Here is an 18593-nt window from a genome sequence, read left to right as displayed (position 1 = left end):
TAGCAGAAATGGACATTGCTACGTTCAGAGGAAAATGGGGACTGTAGACCAACACCAAAACCTCATCTCAACTGTGAAGCATGATGGAAGCAGCATCATGGTTTGGGGCTACTTTGCTGCCTCAGGACCTGGACAGCTTGCAATCATTGAGGAAACAATGAATTCAAAATTGTATTAGGACATTTTACAGGAGAATGTCAGAGTAGCAGTCAATCACCTGAAGCTTAATAGAAATTAGATAATGCAAGAAGACAATCATCCAAAAGGCAAGAGTAAATCATCAACAGAATTGTTTCAAAACAAGATGATTTGTGTTTTGTAATGGCTGAATCAATGTCCTGACATTAATCCTATAGAAGTGTTGTGAAAGGACCTGAAGCATTCAGTTCATGCAAGGAAGCCCACCAACATCCCAGAGTTGAAACAGTTTTATAAGGAGGAATGACCTAAAAATCCTCTACCAATGTGCAGGACTGATCAACAGTTACTGGAAACATTTGGTTGAGGTTATTGATGTACATGAGTTCATGAGTTCTTGAAAGCAAAGGATAACATATTTTTCCAACAAATACATTTAATATTGGATCATTTTTCCTCAATAAATAAATGAACAAGTATAACGTTTTTTGTGTTATTTAATTAATTGGGTTATCTTTATCAAGTTTTAGGTCTTGCATGAAGATCTGATCACATTTTAGGTCAACAATTCTGAATTCTTCAGAAAGTGAAGATACTTAAGGTTTTTAATAAGATTTATACTTACGGTATTTACAGCGATATATTACAAGGAACACAGACATTATAATAACACAGCTGACCAATAATGCAATCGGTATGCTCCATGTTAAGTTGGTGGTGTGACAACTTTGATCTGAAAATGTGTGAGAAGGAAACACTGAGTAAGTTGAATGTCCCCCAATACCTTCACCGTGGTAAAACAACCCAAAGATTTTTTTGATAAGCATTAGCACACAAACTTGATACCATACCACAGAAAGCAACATTGTGACATACATAGGGAAACCCAAGGGCTGGACACATCATATTCAGCACAATTATACACACTCTACCATCTGGAGTTTGTGCCAAATTGAGAAGGCTCAATCAAAAAGTAGTCAAGTAATGGACATAACCAACAGTCTGTAACCATAATCATGGCCTGTAACCAATGCCCCAGAGTATTTCACCATGCATGGCTCTATCTTTGCACAAGAAGGCTCACCAGGAAAGCACAGCATGGTATAGAACAAAAGCTAGGGACTATTATTGATTATCCTCTTTACTGATTCTGTACTCCATAAATTTCCTAAGCAAAGACAAGTGCACTCAAAGAGGTCAAGTTACCTTTATTGTCATTTCCACCATAACTGCTGGTACAGTACATAGTAAAAATAAGACTTTTTGAGGACCATGGTGTTACATGACACAGTACAAAAACTAGACCTAACTATGTAAAAAAACAACACGGAGCAGGCTACACTAGACTACAGACCTACACTGGCCTGCATAAAGTGCACAAAAACAGTGCAGGTGTTACAATAAATAATAAATAAGACAATAGGGCAGTAGGGTGTCAGTCCAGGCTTTGGGTATTGAGGAGTCTGATAGCTTGGGGAAAGAAACTGGTACATAGTCTGGTCATGAGAGCCCCAATGTTTCAGTGCCTTTTCCCAGATGGCAGGCGGGAGAAGAGTTTGTATGAGGGGTGTGTGGAGTCCTTCATTATGCTGTTTGCTTTGCAGATGCAGTGTGTAGTGTAAATGTCCGTAATAGTGGGAAGAGTCTACCAACTACCCTGTCTCAGCAAAATTAATTCGAACTCTCCACATTGAACACCACTTGGAAGTGGCATTGAGTTTGTGTATATCAAGGAGACAGAATCTACTCTGGTAGGGGTCTTCAATGTACAATAGTATAACATCAGGATTCACCTCACTGAAGGACTTCTTAAGCAGACAGTTTCGCTGAAGGACTTCTTAAGCAGACAGTTTTTACCAGGGTTGTGGCAAGAGAAAAGGGAACCAAGGTGATGAAAATCCTCTTCAGCCTCATCCACATAAATTAAGTTAGTAAATTGGTTTGCTATTTTCAAATTTACCAAGGTACTGTGAAAAAATAATTTTGTCTGACATCCATACTGATCATAGTATCAGTGCATTGAAAGGAAGTGAAAATAAGAACAGAATGCAGAATATAGTGGCCCAGAGAAAGCACAATGCAAGAAGACAAGGAACAAGACCAGGACACGGTTGGTAGTGAGGTCAAAAATCCATCTATTCATACTAGAGGATCATTCAGTAGTATTATAACAGAGTGATACAAATTGCCCTTAAGGAACTTCCCTTGTATTCAGGCTATAATATCTCATGCCTGATGGAAAGTTGGGGCAGGCGGCGGGGGGAGGGGAGATAGAAAGAATGTCTGAGATCAGGGAGATCTTTGATTATGTTGGCTGCTTTATCAAGGGAGCAAAACGTTTAGAGAGTCTATGAAGTGAAGGCTGATTTTTGTGATATATGGAGCTGTTTCCAGCTCTCCCTGCACCTTACGGTCATGGGCAAAGCAGTTTCCACACAAGGCTGTGATGCATCTTGATAGGATGTTTTGTATGGTGCATCTATAAAAATTGTGGAAGTGCCACATTTCTTTAGCCTCCTAAGGAAGCCGAGGCATGGTACACCTTCTTGGCCATGAAATCTACATGGTTAGACCAAGACAGACTATTAGCAAAGTGCACTCCTAAGAACCTGAAGCTCTCAATCCTCTCGACATCAGCGCTTTTGATGTCAACAGGAGCGTGTGTACTCCCTGAAGTCAACAACCAGCTTGATTGTTTAGCCAACATTGAAGTAAGGCTTGTACATCCACAGAAAATAAAATGGATAGATAGCAGATTAATGTGGGTTTAACAGTGGTGATGGGAGTGGCCATTTCACACAGTACTTGTAACTTCAAAAACATGCTGAGCACACAGAAATGCCAATGTTTGCAACGTTAGACTCACTGTTTTGCTGAATCCCTTCCTTTATGACAGTGATTGAAATGGGAATTATGATGAAGCCACTCAAGGCAATGAAAGGTTGAGATCCTGTCAAATGTCAATGATATAATTAGTTGTAAGTATAGTTTTACGGTTAAAACAAGACATTTTGTACAATAATGAACTGTTTTTTACCTTTTGTTCTTTGGAATTTCCCATTAAAGGAGCAGCCAAATTTCAGAATAACAATTGGTGTAATTATGGCCAAAAACAGGACAGAGACAGTGCATAACGCAACAACAGATATAAAGGCAGCACCTGGAGGAAAGATTCAACAATACTGGTTAGTAATTCATAACACATTTATATTTGTTTCAAATTCATATTTTGGGGTTCTGGGTAGACCTTAGGAGCACAGCTGGTGAAAATTCAAAGGATTCAAAAGATTCAAATTTCAAAGGATATATGCAGTATTCAACTTTGAGATTTATCTTTTCCACCGACAGTCACAAAACAAAGAAAACCATGGTACCCTTTCAAAGAAAAACATCAACCCCACCCCCTCCCAAGTGGACCTCCCTCACGCGCAAAGGGGAACAAGGAGGAATGACCAAAATCACAGAAATATAAAACACAGAATCAAAATGATCCATATTCAGTTCAGTTTAGTATTCATTATCTACAGGCTGCAACGTTGCACAAAATAGTAACAGATAAAGGAGCAACCAAGGAATACAGTCCAATCTATAAACCACAGACCCAGAACTTCGGTATCATCCTCTGACAGCATCGAGGGAGAGTGAGGTCATTCAAGTGCAGGGAATTTTCCCTTGGTAGCAGTGAGCAAGTGGGAGAGACCATCACATGCAAACAACTTTCTCCGGTAGCAGTAAGCAAGAGGCTGGTATCTGAACACTCACTCACATTCCAAACTCACCTCGCTGTTTCAATCCTCTTCAATGCTTTCATCAGTGAGATTGGTGAGAAATGGCATTGATCTTGGGCTGCTGCCCATTTCTAACCTTCTTGGGTAAGAGGCCCCCCATTACCTTCTTGCAGACAGCAAAGCACCAGAAAATGCTCCCATAGTGACACAAGACTCAGCAACAATGAAAATTAGTGACACATTTGCAAATCAGTATCGCTATGACTTGGAAAGGAACCAACTGGTGATTGTGACTTCATACACCTACTGTCATTTCCTTTGCAATTTGAGGTGTGGATTTGGAAAGAAGTGTCCTTCTTTCCTTCTAAATGTCCTTCTAAAATTCATCAGTCAATGAAGGTGAATGAGCAAGTGCAACAGGCAATGAAGAGGGCAAATGGAATGTTGGCCTTTATTACAAGGGGAATTGAGTACAAGAGCAAGGATGTCCTTTTGCATTTGTACAGGGCCCTGGTGAGACCACACCTGGAATATTGTGTACAGTTTTGGTCTCCAGGTTTAAGAAAGGACATTTTGGCAATTGAGGAAGTGCAGCATAGATTCACTAGGTTGATTCGTGGGATGGGCTGTCTTACACAGAGAGATTGGAGAGATTGGGCTTGTACACACTGGAATTGAGGAGATTGAGAGGGGATCTGATTGAAACGTTTAAGATAATTAAAGGATTTGATAGGATTGAGGCAGGAAATATGTACCAGATGTTGGGAGAGTCCAGTACCAGAGGGCATGGATTGAGAATAAGAGGTCAGTTATTTAAAACAGACCTGAGGAAAAACTTCTTCTCCCAGAGAGTTGTGGAGGTGTGGAATGCACTGCCTCGGAAGACGGTGGAGGCCAATTCTCTGGATGCTTTCAGGAAGGAGCTAGATAGATATCTGATGGATAGGGGAATCAAGGGATATGGGGACAGGGCAGGGACTGGGTATTGATAGTGAATGATCAGCCATGATCTCAGAATGGCGGTGCAGACTTGAGGGGCCGAATGGTCTACTTCTGCACCTATTGTCTATTGTCTATAAAATATCAATGTGAAATATCAGTGATATTGTAAAATATCAGTGTGGGACAACCAGAAGAATTTTCAATGGTAGGTTGAAGCATTAAGAATAACATCTGGACCTGTACATTGCTTTGATTTTCTTGACAAAGATAGTTTTAGCATCATCTAGATACCCTCATTTTTGTCTGATCCTAAGCCTTCTTACATGAGCAGATGAACTACACACATTCTCCATGAGGATTTGGAGATGAACCCAGTAATTATTGTTCCATTGCATTTTTCACTTTCCTAATAATCATTCTATTCCTTACTAAATAGTTCTTTCTCCTTGAATGAACAATGCAAAATAAGCTTTCAAATTTTGGATATTTCATTTAAATACACAGTTTCCATTGCATCAGTCATGAATAGGTTCTTGATTAGCCCGGGCATCAAAGGGTATGGGGAAAAGGCAGGGGAGATGGGATGACTGGAAGAATTGGTTCAGCCATGATTGAATGGCAGGACAGACATGATGGGGCAAATGTCCCACTTCTGTTCCTGTATCTTATGGTCTGATTTAATGTACTGAAGATTGTGTTATTCTTGCACTAACTGGAACTGATTCCCCTGAGGAGTGATCTTATACAGGTTATCAAGTCATGAGAACACATTCCTTTTCCAGGGTAAGGAAACTGAAATTTAAGGTTTCTGAGATTCAAAGAGCATCTGAGCCTCTGGTTTTTCCACTTGGAGGGTGCTGGACATATAGAATGAGCTGCCAGAGGAAGTGGTAGAGGTGGGTACAATAACAATTCACAAAGGGCATTTGGAGAGGGACATTGAGCTGGAGAGGGATAAATACCAAACACATCTTTGTGCTCACCTTTAATCGCAATCCAGGAGATGAGGGCAGCGAAGGTAGCAACAACAGACAAAATGTTGCAAATAATGAGGCTCTGAAACACTGCAGAGAAATGAACAATAACATTAGAATGGCTTAATTCCACTTCAACCTACATGATAGCTATTTATAAATAAGAATAAACTACACACAACCATCATCTCAGGTAATATTGAAGGGACCTGGGTGGGTAAGATTGATAGTGACACCGATGTAGATCGTTATGAAATACAAAGCTACCACTCATTTTTACTCTCCGAAATACAACTTTTTTGTCTCTAATAATTCACTTTCAATAAAATACTCAGTGCACCTGGATTATTCATTGACTAAACCCATCAGTTGCTCTGCAAACATGAGGAAATCTGCAGATGCTGGAAATTCAAATAACACACACAAAATGCTCATGGAACACAGCAGGCCAGGCAGCATCTATAGGGAGAAGCTCTGTCGATGTTTCGGGCCAAGACCCTTCGTCAGGACTAACTGAAAGGAAAGATCATAAGAGTTTCTCTGCACCTTCCTTCCTTTCCAATTTCTTGTTGAACCAACCTCACCAAACATCTTCCGCTGCCTAGTATGAAAACTTCTCTAAACTCATGCTGATAATATCCAACTCCCAATCACAACACCATATTAGAGCTCTATTTGTTCATAATCCTAACAGTGTCCCGTTCTCAAATACAGCTCCTACCATTTACAAATCAGACATCGCCATTCTATATAAAAACTCATTCTTAAATATTAGCAGCCCATCCCAAGCACTGCTACCTCTCCAAAGACATATGACACAAGTAAGCAGTTAACATTTTGAGGCAAGACCCTTCATTGGGACTGGTTGAATGTTTACCCTTTTCTATAGATGCTGCCTGGCCTGCTGAGTTCCACCACCATTTTCTGTGTGTTGCTCGGATTTCCAGCATCTGCAGAATTTCAGTTATAGGTGTTAAGTGAAACCAGGAGAGGGAGAGAGGTGAAGTAAAGCTCTGGGAAGTTGACTGGTGAAAGAGATAAAGGGCTGGAGAAGGGGAAATCTGATAGGAGAGGACAGAAGGACATGGAAGAAAGGGAAGGGAGGGGAGCACCAAGGGGAGGTGGTGGGCAGGTAAGGAGACGTTGTGAGAGAGGGAAATGGGGGAAATGGGAATGAGGGATGCTGAAGGGTGGGGGGGCATGACCAGAAGTTTGAGAAATTGATGTCCATGCCATCAGGTTGGAGGCTACTCAGAAGGAATATATGGTGCTGCTCCTCCAACCTGAGTGTAACCTCATCATTACAGTAGAGGAGGCCATGGACTGACATGTCAGAATCAGAATGGGCTGTAGAATTAAAATGGGTGGCCCCTGGGAGACCTCGTTGTTTTCTAGCAGATGGAGCGATCTCCCAATCTATGTCGTGCCTCACCAATATACAGGAAGTTATACCGGGAGCACTGGACACTGTAAATGACCCCCAACAGACTCACAACTGAAGTGTTGCCTCACCTGGAAGGTGCCTGTAATAGTAGTGAGGGAGGAGGCGTAGAGGCAGGTGCAGCACTTGTTCCAATTGCAAGGATAAGTGTCAGGAGGGAGATCAGTGGGGAAGAATGAATGGACAAGGAAATCCCTGTGGAAAGCAGAAAGTATGTGGAAGGGAAAGATGTGCTTGGTGGTGGGATCCCACTGGAAATGGCAGAAGTTATGGAGAGTTATGTGCTGGACACAGAAACTGGTGGGGTGGTAGGTAAAGAGAAGAAAACCCTACCCCTGGAGGAGTGGCAGGAGGTGGAGTGAGGGCAGATGTGTGTGAAATGGAAGAGATGTGGGTAAGTGCAGCATTGATGGTGGAGAAAAGAAAGCCCCTTTCTTTGAAGGAGGAGGATATGTCCGTAATTCTGGAATGAACTGTATATATACATGTATAACGGTTTCTTCTTTTATGTTACTGCTAAGGTGAATAAAATAGTTTCTCTGTACTGTTAACTGCTGAGACAGTGGTTCTCTACAGCAGCGTGTTTGGGTTATAATTAGTGATAACGGGACTTGCATTCATTTGCTAACCAATTGGGATAGATGTTATTCTTTCTGTCTGTGTGAAAGCTGTTAGCTTGCTCGGGCTTGGGGAGAAGGCGTGAGGATGATGAAGAGAGAAGACACGGCTTGAGGAGCCCAGGGGTCGACGATGAGCAGAGGAGCATCAGCAAAAGGAAATCCATGAGCTCCAATGTTTGTGCACTGGACATGTTTATGAGATTATTGTTGCCTTTTATTTGTTTTCCTTTTCTTTTGTTTCTCTACTAACCCCATACTTAAATATAAAATCTTAATCATTTATCCATATATTTTGGGGTACTGACGATACACAGGGGACATCCTGCATCCATCCAAACAAGATTGTTAAAGTTTGGTTGGGGTGGGGAGCTACCCCCGAGATCACGCCACTAGAGGCAACGAGTCTTACAATGTGTGATAGGGATTTTTGTAGGGTGCGCTGTGTTTGCCCTGTTTAAATCATGCTGGTGTGTATCTGTGGGATTGCTGTTAGACATGTGCGCTTCTGTGGGATTGGGGTTAGTAACGGGCTGAGTGGGTGGATATTCATACCTTGGCTGAATTGTTAATTCGATTTTTGAGTATGGTTAAAGCTGATGGTGAGTTTGAAATCGTAGAGTGAAAAATTAATAAAATGGCAGTCTCAGACCTTGCTTTAGTGCGGGCTAGCATTGATGTCACAGAGATGGGAATGCCAGTGTCTATTGGTGCCCTGGGTGAGACGGAGCCATGGGCTGTCCCAACTGTCAGGAGGGAGGGGGCGGAGGCGTATGAGACATGGGCGGAACGGATCTCTCAGTTGTTGGATGAGTGGCAGTGCTCGGTTGAGGGAGAGCAGCAGGGATTGGTTGAAAGTTTGGACACTGTTGAAATGGGCTGTGTCTTGATTCTGGAGGGGACCAACACCTTGCTGGTGAGGAGGCGCATGGGGGCCTGCCAGGAGGAGGTGGGTGAGTGCTGTTTGGGGGCATAATCTGTGCATCCAGTGTTTTGAGCTGCTTGTGAGGACATGGGTAGCAGCAGTGGGCCTGTACCAAATTTAAGTGACAGCCAATGGTGGTACAGCCCAGAAGAAGTATCTGAGACCCTCTTTCTTTCTTTTTAAATCTTTTTATTAATTTTCAAATACATAGGCATAATTACAATAGTAGTACAGAGAGATTGGGATTACATTGTTGGTAAACAATATATATGAGTAAAAGCTATAGATAACACAAATGTACGAAACCTCCCAAACTCTTCATGTCGTTAACATGATAGAAAAACATACCAAAAAAAAAGCCAAATTAGAAATCAAAAAAAAAACTGAACTAAATTAAACAAAACTGGGCAATTACATTATATCAGATACAATCAATAATGTCAATAACTCTGCTCCTCTATCCAAATACTTAAGGATAATCAAAAGGATTCGGAAAAGGTCAAGTTATATGAAAATGTTGAATAAATGGTCTCCAAGTTTCTTCGAATTTAACCAAAGGATCAAAAGTGATACTTCTGATTTTTTTTCTAAATTTAAACTAGATATAGTTTGGGAAAACCATTGGAATGTAGTTGGAGGATTAATCTCTTTACAATTCAATAAAGTGGATCTTCTGACCATTATTGTAACAAATGCAATTGTCCGATGAGCTGGAGAGGATAAATTATTATCTTCCACCATTGGGAAGCCAAAAATTGCAGTAATAGGATGAGGATGTAAATCAATACTCAAAACTGTTGAAATAATATCAAAAATGTCTTTCCAATATTTCTCCAAAAGAGGACAAAACCAGAACATATGAGTCAATGAAGCTACAGAATGACATCTATCACAGACAGGATTTGTATGAGAGTAAAAACGAGCTAGTTTATCTTTAGACTTGTGGACCCTATGCACCACCTTAAATTGTATCAAAACATGTTTAGCACATTTAGAGGAGGAGTTAACTAATTGAAGAATTTTCTCCCATTTCTCTGTAGATAAGGAAAGTTGAAGTTCCTTTACACATTTATTCTTGATTTTATCTGATATACTTGTCTGTATTTTCATAATCATATCTTAAATAGTTGCTATTACATCCTTCTGATAAGGGTTTAAACCTAATTTTTTTTCCGTGATATCAGTTGGATATGAATTCAGAAAAGTATGTAACCTAATATTCAAAAAGTTTCTGATTTGTAAGTATCTAAGAAAAACTGGGACCCAGACAGATTATATTTATTAGAGAACTGTTCAAAAGACATGAAGCAGTTATCTAAGAATAAGTCACGAAAACATATTATACCCTTCTTTTTCCATACCAAAAAGGCTTGATCCATATCAGAGAGTTGAAAAAAAGAAATTAGATATAATAGGACTTGATAGAACAAATTTATTTAAGCCAAAAAATTTACAAAATTGAAACCATATTCATAGTGTATATTTAACTATTGGATTAACCATTTGTTTACTCAATTTAGAAAGAACAAAGGGAAGCGAGGTCCCTAAAATAGAAACCAATGAAAACCCTTGTACGGATTTACATTCAAGGTTTACCCTTTGTGGACTTTGAAATACATCCAAGTCCTGTGTTCAAAATATTAAATATCAAATATTAATTGCCCAGTAATAAAATCTTAGATTCTGCAATGCCAAACCACGATCCTTTTTAGACTTCTGTAAATATTTTTAATTAACCTAGGATTTTTATTCTGCCATATGTATGAAGAAATTTTAGAGTCAACAATATCAAAAAAGGATTTAGAAATAAAAATTGGTAGCGCTTGAAATAAGTATAAAAATTTAAGTAAAATAGAGACCATCTTAGTGGATGCTCCAACATGCCACAAGGGGGCGGGCTTTGACTGCTGAAGACACCTCAGTGAGAGAGCGGTTGCTGTGACTGGCCCCTGTAAAAGTGGAGGACACAGGACCCTGAACAGGCACACTGTACCTGACCAGTATGCCTTCCCAAGGGTCAAAGACACGCTGGTCTGTCTGAGCGGTGTGAAGTGGTTTAACGTGCTGCATCTGAGGGGCCGATGTTGCCAGATCCCGATGATTGAGGCCGACAAGGAAAAGATGGCCGTTGTAAGTCCCCTGGGATTTTTCCAGTACTAAAAGATGCCGCAGGGCATTTCCGGAGCTCTTGCAACTTTCCAGCATGGGTATGTGGAATTGTTTAGAGCTTGGTGTATTTGGATGATCTCCTAGTATTTGGATCTGCCTCAGAGTAATATGAAGTGAGGTTGTAGCAAGAGCAGCTGAGAACTAAAGAGTTAAAGCTTTCTCTGGACACCCGCCAGGTTTGGCGAAGGTCTATGGTTAGGCCACACTTAGACCCCTTCCAGTTTGCCTTTCAGCCCCGACTAGGAGTTGAGGATGCCATCGTCTACCTGCTGAACTGTGTCTATGCCCACTTGGACAAGCCGGCGAGCACTGTGAGGGTCATGTTTTTTAACTTCTCCAGTGTGTTCAATACCATCTGCCCTGCTCTGCTGGGTGAGAAGCTGACAGTGATGCAGGTGGATGCTTCCCTGGTGTCATGGATTATTGATTACCTGACTGGCAGACCGCAGTACGTGCGCTTGCAACACTGTGTGTCAGACAGAGTGGTCAGCAGCACTGGGGCTCCACAGGGGACTGTCCTGTCTCCCTTTCTCTTCACCATCTACACCTCGGACTTCAACTACAACAGAGTTTTGCCATCTTCAGAAGTTTTTTTGATGACTCTGCCATGGTTAGATGCATCAGCAAGGGAGATGAGGCTGAGTACAGGGCTACGGTGGGAAACTTTGTCACATGGTGAGAGCAGAATCATCTGCAGCTTAATGTGAAAAAGACTAAGGAGCTGATGGTGGACCTGAGGAGGGCTAAGGCACCGGTGACCCCTGTTTCCATCTAAGGGGTCAGTGTGGACATGTTGAAGGATTACATATACCTGGGGATACAAATTGACAATAAACTGGACTGGTCAAAGAACACAGGCTGTCTACAAGAAAGGTCAGAGCCGTCTCTATTTCCTGAGGAGACTGAGGTCCTTTAACATCTGCCGGATGATGCTGAGGAAGTTCTACGAGGCTGTGGTGGCCAGTGCTATCATGTTTGCTGTTGTGTGCTGGGGCAGCAGGCTGAGGGTAGCAGACACCAACAGAATCAACAAACTCATTCGTAAGGCCAGTGATGTTGTGGGGGTGGAACTGCACTCTCTGACAGTGGTGTCTGTAAAGAGGATGCTGTCCAAGTTGCATGCCATCTTGGACAATGACTCCCAGCCACTCCATAATGTACTGGTTAGGCACAGGAGTACTTTCAGCCAGAGACTCATTCCACCGAGATGTAACACAGAGCATCATAGGAAGTCATTCCTACCTGTGGCCATCAAACTTTACAACTCCTCCCTTAGAGTGTCAGACTCCCTGTGCCAATAGGCTGGTCCTGGACTTATTTCCACTGATTAACATTCTTATTTATGGTTGCTATATTTCTATGCTATTCTTGGTTGGTGCGGCTGTAACGAAACCCAATTTCCCTTGGGATCAATAAAGTATGTCTGTCTGTCGTAGCTCGTGAGTGACTGTCTGCGGGATCAAGTTTGAAGTGAGGATGGAGAGACAGAATTCCCAGCACAGACTGGAGAAAAGTTCAGTGAACACTAAACTGGAGGCTGAATAATCTTTAACTGCTGTTTTTCAGGCCGGGGTGGAAGAAGCTGGTGGAGTAACTGCGTCCCAGATTCAGATGGCCAAGAAGCGTGAGTCAGAACTTCTGAGACTGTGGCGAGAGTTGGAGGAGTTCAAGAAGAAGCTGTCATCTCGATTACAGGAGGCTGAAGAGGCTGCAGGAGCAGTCCAGGCCAAGTGCTCCAGCATGGAGAGAACTAACTGGCAGCTACAAATTGAAGTAAAGGGGAAGAATATGGATTTGATGGATGATGAGATGGAGGTGTGGTACATGCTGCCTTTCGTTAACTTCCCCTTGTTGGATGAAGAGTCTCCTGGCACTTCTCCCACTGAATCTGGTGAGGGGGGGGAGAAGCTGTGGGAGACCTGGGATACTGCAGGATGCTGAAGGACAGGGGTGCCTGGACACAGGACAGGAGGTTCCAAGTTGCAGTGGGGGCATGAGTGAGAAATTGAAAGAGGATTTGGCAAGCAGACCTGAGGTATCTCCAGTAGTGTCTGAGCCTGAAGGGTTTAAGCAAGGGGGTACGGAGATCTCATAGGATTAGGAAACTCCCAGATAGGTTGGCCTATGTAGTGCCTGGGGAACTTGTAGTGTAGTGTCAGGTCTTCTGTTTGGGGAGCAATGTCACTGTTTATACCTGGATTGGGTTTTTGTGTCTGCAGGAAGGGTTGACGAGTTATTTAGAAGTCATAAGGACATGAATAAACTTGATGGGAGGGAGCGTGTAAGGGTTCCTTCTTTTAGGGTCCTGCTAAGGTGAATAAAATGGCTTCTCTGTACTGTTAACTGCTGAGACAGTGGTTCTCTACAGCAGCATGTTTGGGTTATAATTATTGATAACGGGACTTGTATTCATTTGCTAATCAATTGGGATAGATGTTATTCTTTCTGTCTGTGTGAAAGCTGTTAGCTTGCACGGGCTTGGGAGAGAAGGCGTGAGGAGGATATAGAGAGAAGACGTGGCTTGAGGAGATGGTTGCTGGACCCACTGGGCCTGAGCTTGGGGCGGGAGCCCAGGGGCTGACTAGCAAAGGAGGATCAGCAAAAGGGAATCCGTGAGCTCCAACGTTTGTGCACTGGACATGGTTATGAGATTAATGGCACCTTTTATTTGTTTTCCTTTTCCTTTGTTTCTCTGCCAACCCCAGACTTAAATATAAAATCTTAATCATTTAACCGTACATTGTGGACTGAATGTTATTTCGGGGTACTGACTTTACACAAGGGACACAACACGCAGCATCCACCTAAGCAAGAGCGCTAAAGATCGGTCAGGGAGTGGGAGCCACCCCCGAGATCATGCCACTAGATGCAACAAGTCTCACACATGCATATTCTGCATTGTTGTATTTTCAGTGTTATTCCATATGGATTTGTTGATGTATGTGCAAGAACTGACCATCATGTTGTGGGGGTGGGGTGAGAGGAGAGGTGGTGTGTGTCAGGACTCTTATTACATGTTTGATATTTTGTCTGTGCTGTATGTGGATGTATTCATATATAACTGACAATTAAACTTGAATTGAATTGAAGTAAACTGAATTGACTTGAAATAAAAGCCTCATCCTGAGAGCAGATGCAGTGAAGATGGAGGAATTGAGAGAAAAGGGATGGCATTTGTACAACTAATAGAGTGGGAAGTATATTCCAGATAGCTGTGAGAATTCACTCCTCCCCACTGATCTCCCCTGCTGGCACTTACATTGCAAGTGGAACAAATACCATACCTGCCGCTATACCTCTTCCCTCACTACAATTCAGAGCCCCCAACATTCCTTTCAGGTGAGGTGACACTTCATCTGTGAGACTGCTGGGGTCATCTACTGTATCCAGTTCTCCCAGTGTGGCCTCCTGTAAATCAGTGACACCCAACGTAGATTGGGAGCCCATTTCACTGAGCACCCATGCTCCATCTGCCAGAAAAAGTGGGATCTCCCAGTGGCTAATCATGTTAGTTCTACTTCCCATTCTGACATGTCATTCCACGGTCTTCGCTACCGCCGTGATGAGGCCGCACTCAGGTTGGAGGAGCAACACCTTATGTTCCATCCGAGTAGCCTCCAACCTGATGGCATGAACATCAATTTCTCAAACACCCGGTAATGCCCCCCTACCTTATCATTCCCATTCCCTCTCTCATGCATCTCCTTACTGGCCCATCACCTCCCCCTGGTGCTCCTCTTCCTTCCCTTTCTTCCATGGCCTTCTGTCCTCTTCTATCACATTCACCTTTCTCCAGCCCTTTCTCTCTTTCACCAGTCCTAACTCTTTGCTTCACCACTCCTCCCACTCCTGGTTTCATTTACCACTCGTGTTCTTTCCTCCACACCCCCCCCCCCCACTTTCTTACTCTGACTTCCCCTCTTTTCTCCTCCATTCCTGATGAAGCGACTCGGCCCAATCAGCGACTGTACACTTTCCCATAGATGCTGCCTGGCCTGCAGAGTTCCTCCAGCATTTTGTGTGTGTTACTTGGATATCCAGCATCTGCAGATTTTATCTTGTTTCTGAGGTAAAATATTTTGAATGTATTTGTCTTATTGTATTTCAGTACAGCTGACAATTTATTGCCCGTCCCTTGTCTGAGTATCAGTGAATAAGTTATTGGTGAAAAGGTATTTAATAGCACTTTTAATGACAGATTCAGTCACTTTGCTGTTGATTCCAATTGGGCTGTTTCAGCATGAATTAGTTGGATTGAAGTTGTCTGGCTTTTTTGTCTTCTGTCCAACTTTCAACAAGGTTGAGTAGATGTTGGTGTTGCAACTATATGGCATGCCGGGAACAGAACGATATGTTCTTAAAAGAGAGAAAGTGCAAGCCAGAAGATTCATCTCAGTCTCATTGTGAGATCCCTGACATTACAGAGGCTATTCTCCAATCAATTTGATCCACTTCACATGAGATCAAGAAGGAGATGATTATACTGGGTACAGAAATTATATGAGACACATAACATCTCAACTATTGATGACCTGCACTCCAGAAAGGCTACTAACACCATGCTGTACACACATGAATTTCTGCCAATGAAAATGATCCTCCATGTTTCACAGCTGCCTAGTTTTAAAGCTGCTAAATCTGTTCTACTGCAAGTCAATCCTGTTCAGCATGCTTGCAGAGAAACACAACATGATGGAAGGTGCAAAGACTTGCCTTCACAATTCCTGTGAGGCACTCACTTCCACTAACGCTATTGTCGGCAGAAGATTCCACTACAGGTGGATTAGGAAGGACAAAGCCAATTCAGTTTATCCCTCCCATGCCTCAGACCCATTCAGACAGTGACATCTTTCTGACTAGCTGGTTGATTTATTGAGGTGATACCCAGCAAAACTCGGTGATGGATATTGAAGTCTCCCAACCTATTCAACATTTGACACATACATTACCTCGGTTTGATTTCTTCTCCAACCATGACAGAAGCAAGAATCCACTGTGAGATACCAAAGATGATACCAGTCCTGTGATTGATGCAATAATAATTATAGAGTCTTCACCAGAAACACCTGTTATTGAAATATTCACATAATAGAATAGAGTCAGAGAGTTATAAACAACAAAAACAGGTGCTTTAAACCAACTTGTCCATGTCAACCAAAGTATCTTTCGGAGATGGTCCCAGTTACCTGCCTTTAGCCCATATCCATCTGAAGCAGGGATTCCGAACCTGGTTCCTTACCAAATTCTATTAGTCCATGGTGTATAAAGATCCTGAACCCCTGTTCATAACCTTTTCTATACACATACCCCTTTGAATGTATTTTAAATTTTGTAATTGCCTCTACTGTTTTATCTGACAGCTTGATCCATATACCCACCCCCCTCAAGTGTGAAACACCTTTCCCACAGCTCCCCATAAGTCTTTCCCTTCTCACCTTAAACTTATGACCTCTAGCTTTAGTCTCCCCTACCTAGGGAAAAAGACTGTGACAATCATCTTTCCTATGTTCCTCCTGATTGCTTTTAAATTTCTATTAAGATCACCCACCTGATAGCCTCCTTTTTGCCAGTGAAAAGAGTCCAAGCCTATCTAATCACACAATTTAAAAAGGGATTAGAGAAAATGACTATTAGTACTCCCAAATTTCAATACAGGCCATTTGGTATACCTGTCTGTCAGGAAATTGAGATCAAGTTAGGGTTGATGTTGCTTCAAATCCAAAATGATTGAAGGTTCTTGTCCACTGCATTACTGCAACTGAGTTATCATACCTCCAAGAATGCATGGTGAAGGTTGTGTATTCAGTGATGCCTGTATTACTTTAGTTGGTCATTCAACTCATTGCCAATCTTGGTGAATTTATGTGTAGTTATAAAACAAAACCTTGTTCTATCCAGTGTATTCTTAGAGAATGTAATGCCTTATATGATTTCATCGTTGCAATTTGTAAGAGGAAGATTTAATCTGCGGAAACAGAAAATCTAATGTTAATACTGGTTGAGAGATAAATATTCTAGAGCACAAGAGTGAACTCAGTCACAATCAGGTTTAGCATTGTTGCAAATGTGCCACAACTCTGAAGGGCCGAAGGGTACAAAGTCGCCCACCTCCTTTTTGAGAATCGCAAGATCACTATTAATTCGGGACTGGGACCCAGGAAATGAGAGAGAGATGTCCAGAATACACAGGGTTTGGAATGTGTCCTGGCCTCAGCAAGACGGAACCATCGATAACGGCTATTGTCTCTTGGAGACGGAATTGTGTATTGAGTACTGTACTATTCATTGAAGACCTCAGGGGATGACCAGAGGGGGCTGGTTGAGGGATTGCATCATCCCAACCTGATTGACATCTGAGACCCCGTGAGTGAGGATAAAAGAGGGTCTGGGGAACAACCCCTTTAGACGCACTAGGAGAAATGCTAGAAATCCCATGACAGCATTTAATAGCGACAGTCGGTGGGGGGCTCGCGTGCGTACTTTTCCCTTGCTTGGGAATTGGCAGCCTTACCACGGAAGAACAGCTTTAGCTAAAGGAGAGGCCAGAAGTGAACGGCCACCCCAACGGGACTCCCGAAGGATCGAAATCATCAAAAGGAAAGCCGGCAAGTTTCTAAAAATCTCTCTCTCTCCAACAAAAGGCTGCAGCCTGAATGAACTGAGTGACTTTTATATTTCCATCGGACAATACATTTATCCCCTAGACAACGCTAGAGCTATTTCTTATTGATTATTATTATACCCGCACTTCTAGATTTAGTATTGACGACGTATATTATATGTATGTTTGCATTGATATTATTTTTGTGTATTTTTACTAATAAATACTGTTAAAAATAGTACCATCAGACTTCAACAGACCTCTCTATCTTTGCTGGCAAGTGACCCAGTTACAGGGTTCGTAACAGTATCACCAGCAAACATTGTGAAATTTGTTGACTTAGTGACGGCAGTACAATGCAATATATATAATAGGATTAAAAAACTGAATTGCAGTATGTATATTTATGTGCCATCAGGCTTCTATATCTCCTTCCTGATGGATGCAATGAAAACAAGGAATGACCTGGGTGATAGGACTACTTAATGATGGACACTGTCTTTTTGAGGCATCGCTCCATGAAGAGGTCCTGACTACTACAGAGGTTAGTGCACACGGTGGAACTGGTTAACTTTACAACTCTCTGCAGGTTACATTGATCCTCTCTTTCTCTACTGAAAGAAGTACTACACCCAAAACAGGGCCATGGCCCAGAAAGCACTTCTGGGATTACGTGCTTACCTTGCAGTATTTGTAGGCCATTACTTCCTACAGGGTGAAACCCAACATCATGTCTTTTGTGGTTGGCAGCCAGTGACTAGTGGTTTTCCCGAGGTTTCAGTGTTGGGACCACTTCTTTTTATGCTGTGCATCAATGATTTAGATGATAGAAAAGATGGCTTTGTTGCCAAGTTTGCAGCTGATACGAAGATTGGTGGAGGGGCAGGTAGTGTTGAGGAAACAGGTAGGATGCAGAAGGACTTAAGACAGATTAGGAGTATGGGCAAGAAAGTGGCAAATGAAATACAACATTGGAAAATGCATGGTTGTTCATTTTGGTAGAAGAAATAAATGTGCAGACTATTTTCTAAATAGCAAGAAAATCCAAAAATCTGAGA

The 18593-nt window shown here is 42.2% G+C and overlaps 1 protein-coding gene across 1 annotated transcript in view; it reads right to left on the bottom strand.

Moving 5' to 3' along the window:
* The window catches only part of LOC132393798 (uncharacterized), a 67054-nt gene that overhangs the window by 19480 nt on the left and 28981 nt on the right, over positions 1-18593 (bottom strand). The window contains exons 4-8 of the mRNA XM_059969193.1: positions 15884-16000; positions 5792-5872; positions 3176-3298; positions 3005-3088; positions 764-871 (exon numbers count right to left, since the gene is read on the bottom strand). Coding sequence (XP_059825176.1) covers positions 764-871; positions 3005-3088; positions 3176-3298; positions 5792-5872; positions 15884-16000 — 513 coding nt within the window. The remainder of the gene's footprint in view (positions 1-763; positions 872-3004; positions 3089-3175; positions 3299-5791; positions 5873-15883; positions 16001-18593) is intronic.

Source organism: Hypanus sabinus, chromosome 5, assembly GCF_030144855.1.
Source record: "Hypanus sabinus isolate sHypSab1 chromosome 5, sHypSab1.hap1, whole genome shotgun sequence".
Taxonomy (NCBI): Eukaryota; Metazoa; Chordata; class Chondrichthyes; order Myliobatiformes; family Dasyatidae; genus Hypanus; species Hypanus sabinus.
The sequence above is the reverse complement of the archived record's forward strand: the minus strand, read 5'-3'. Positions and strand labels throughout refer to the sequence as shown.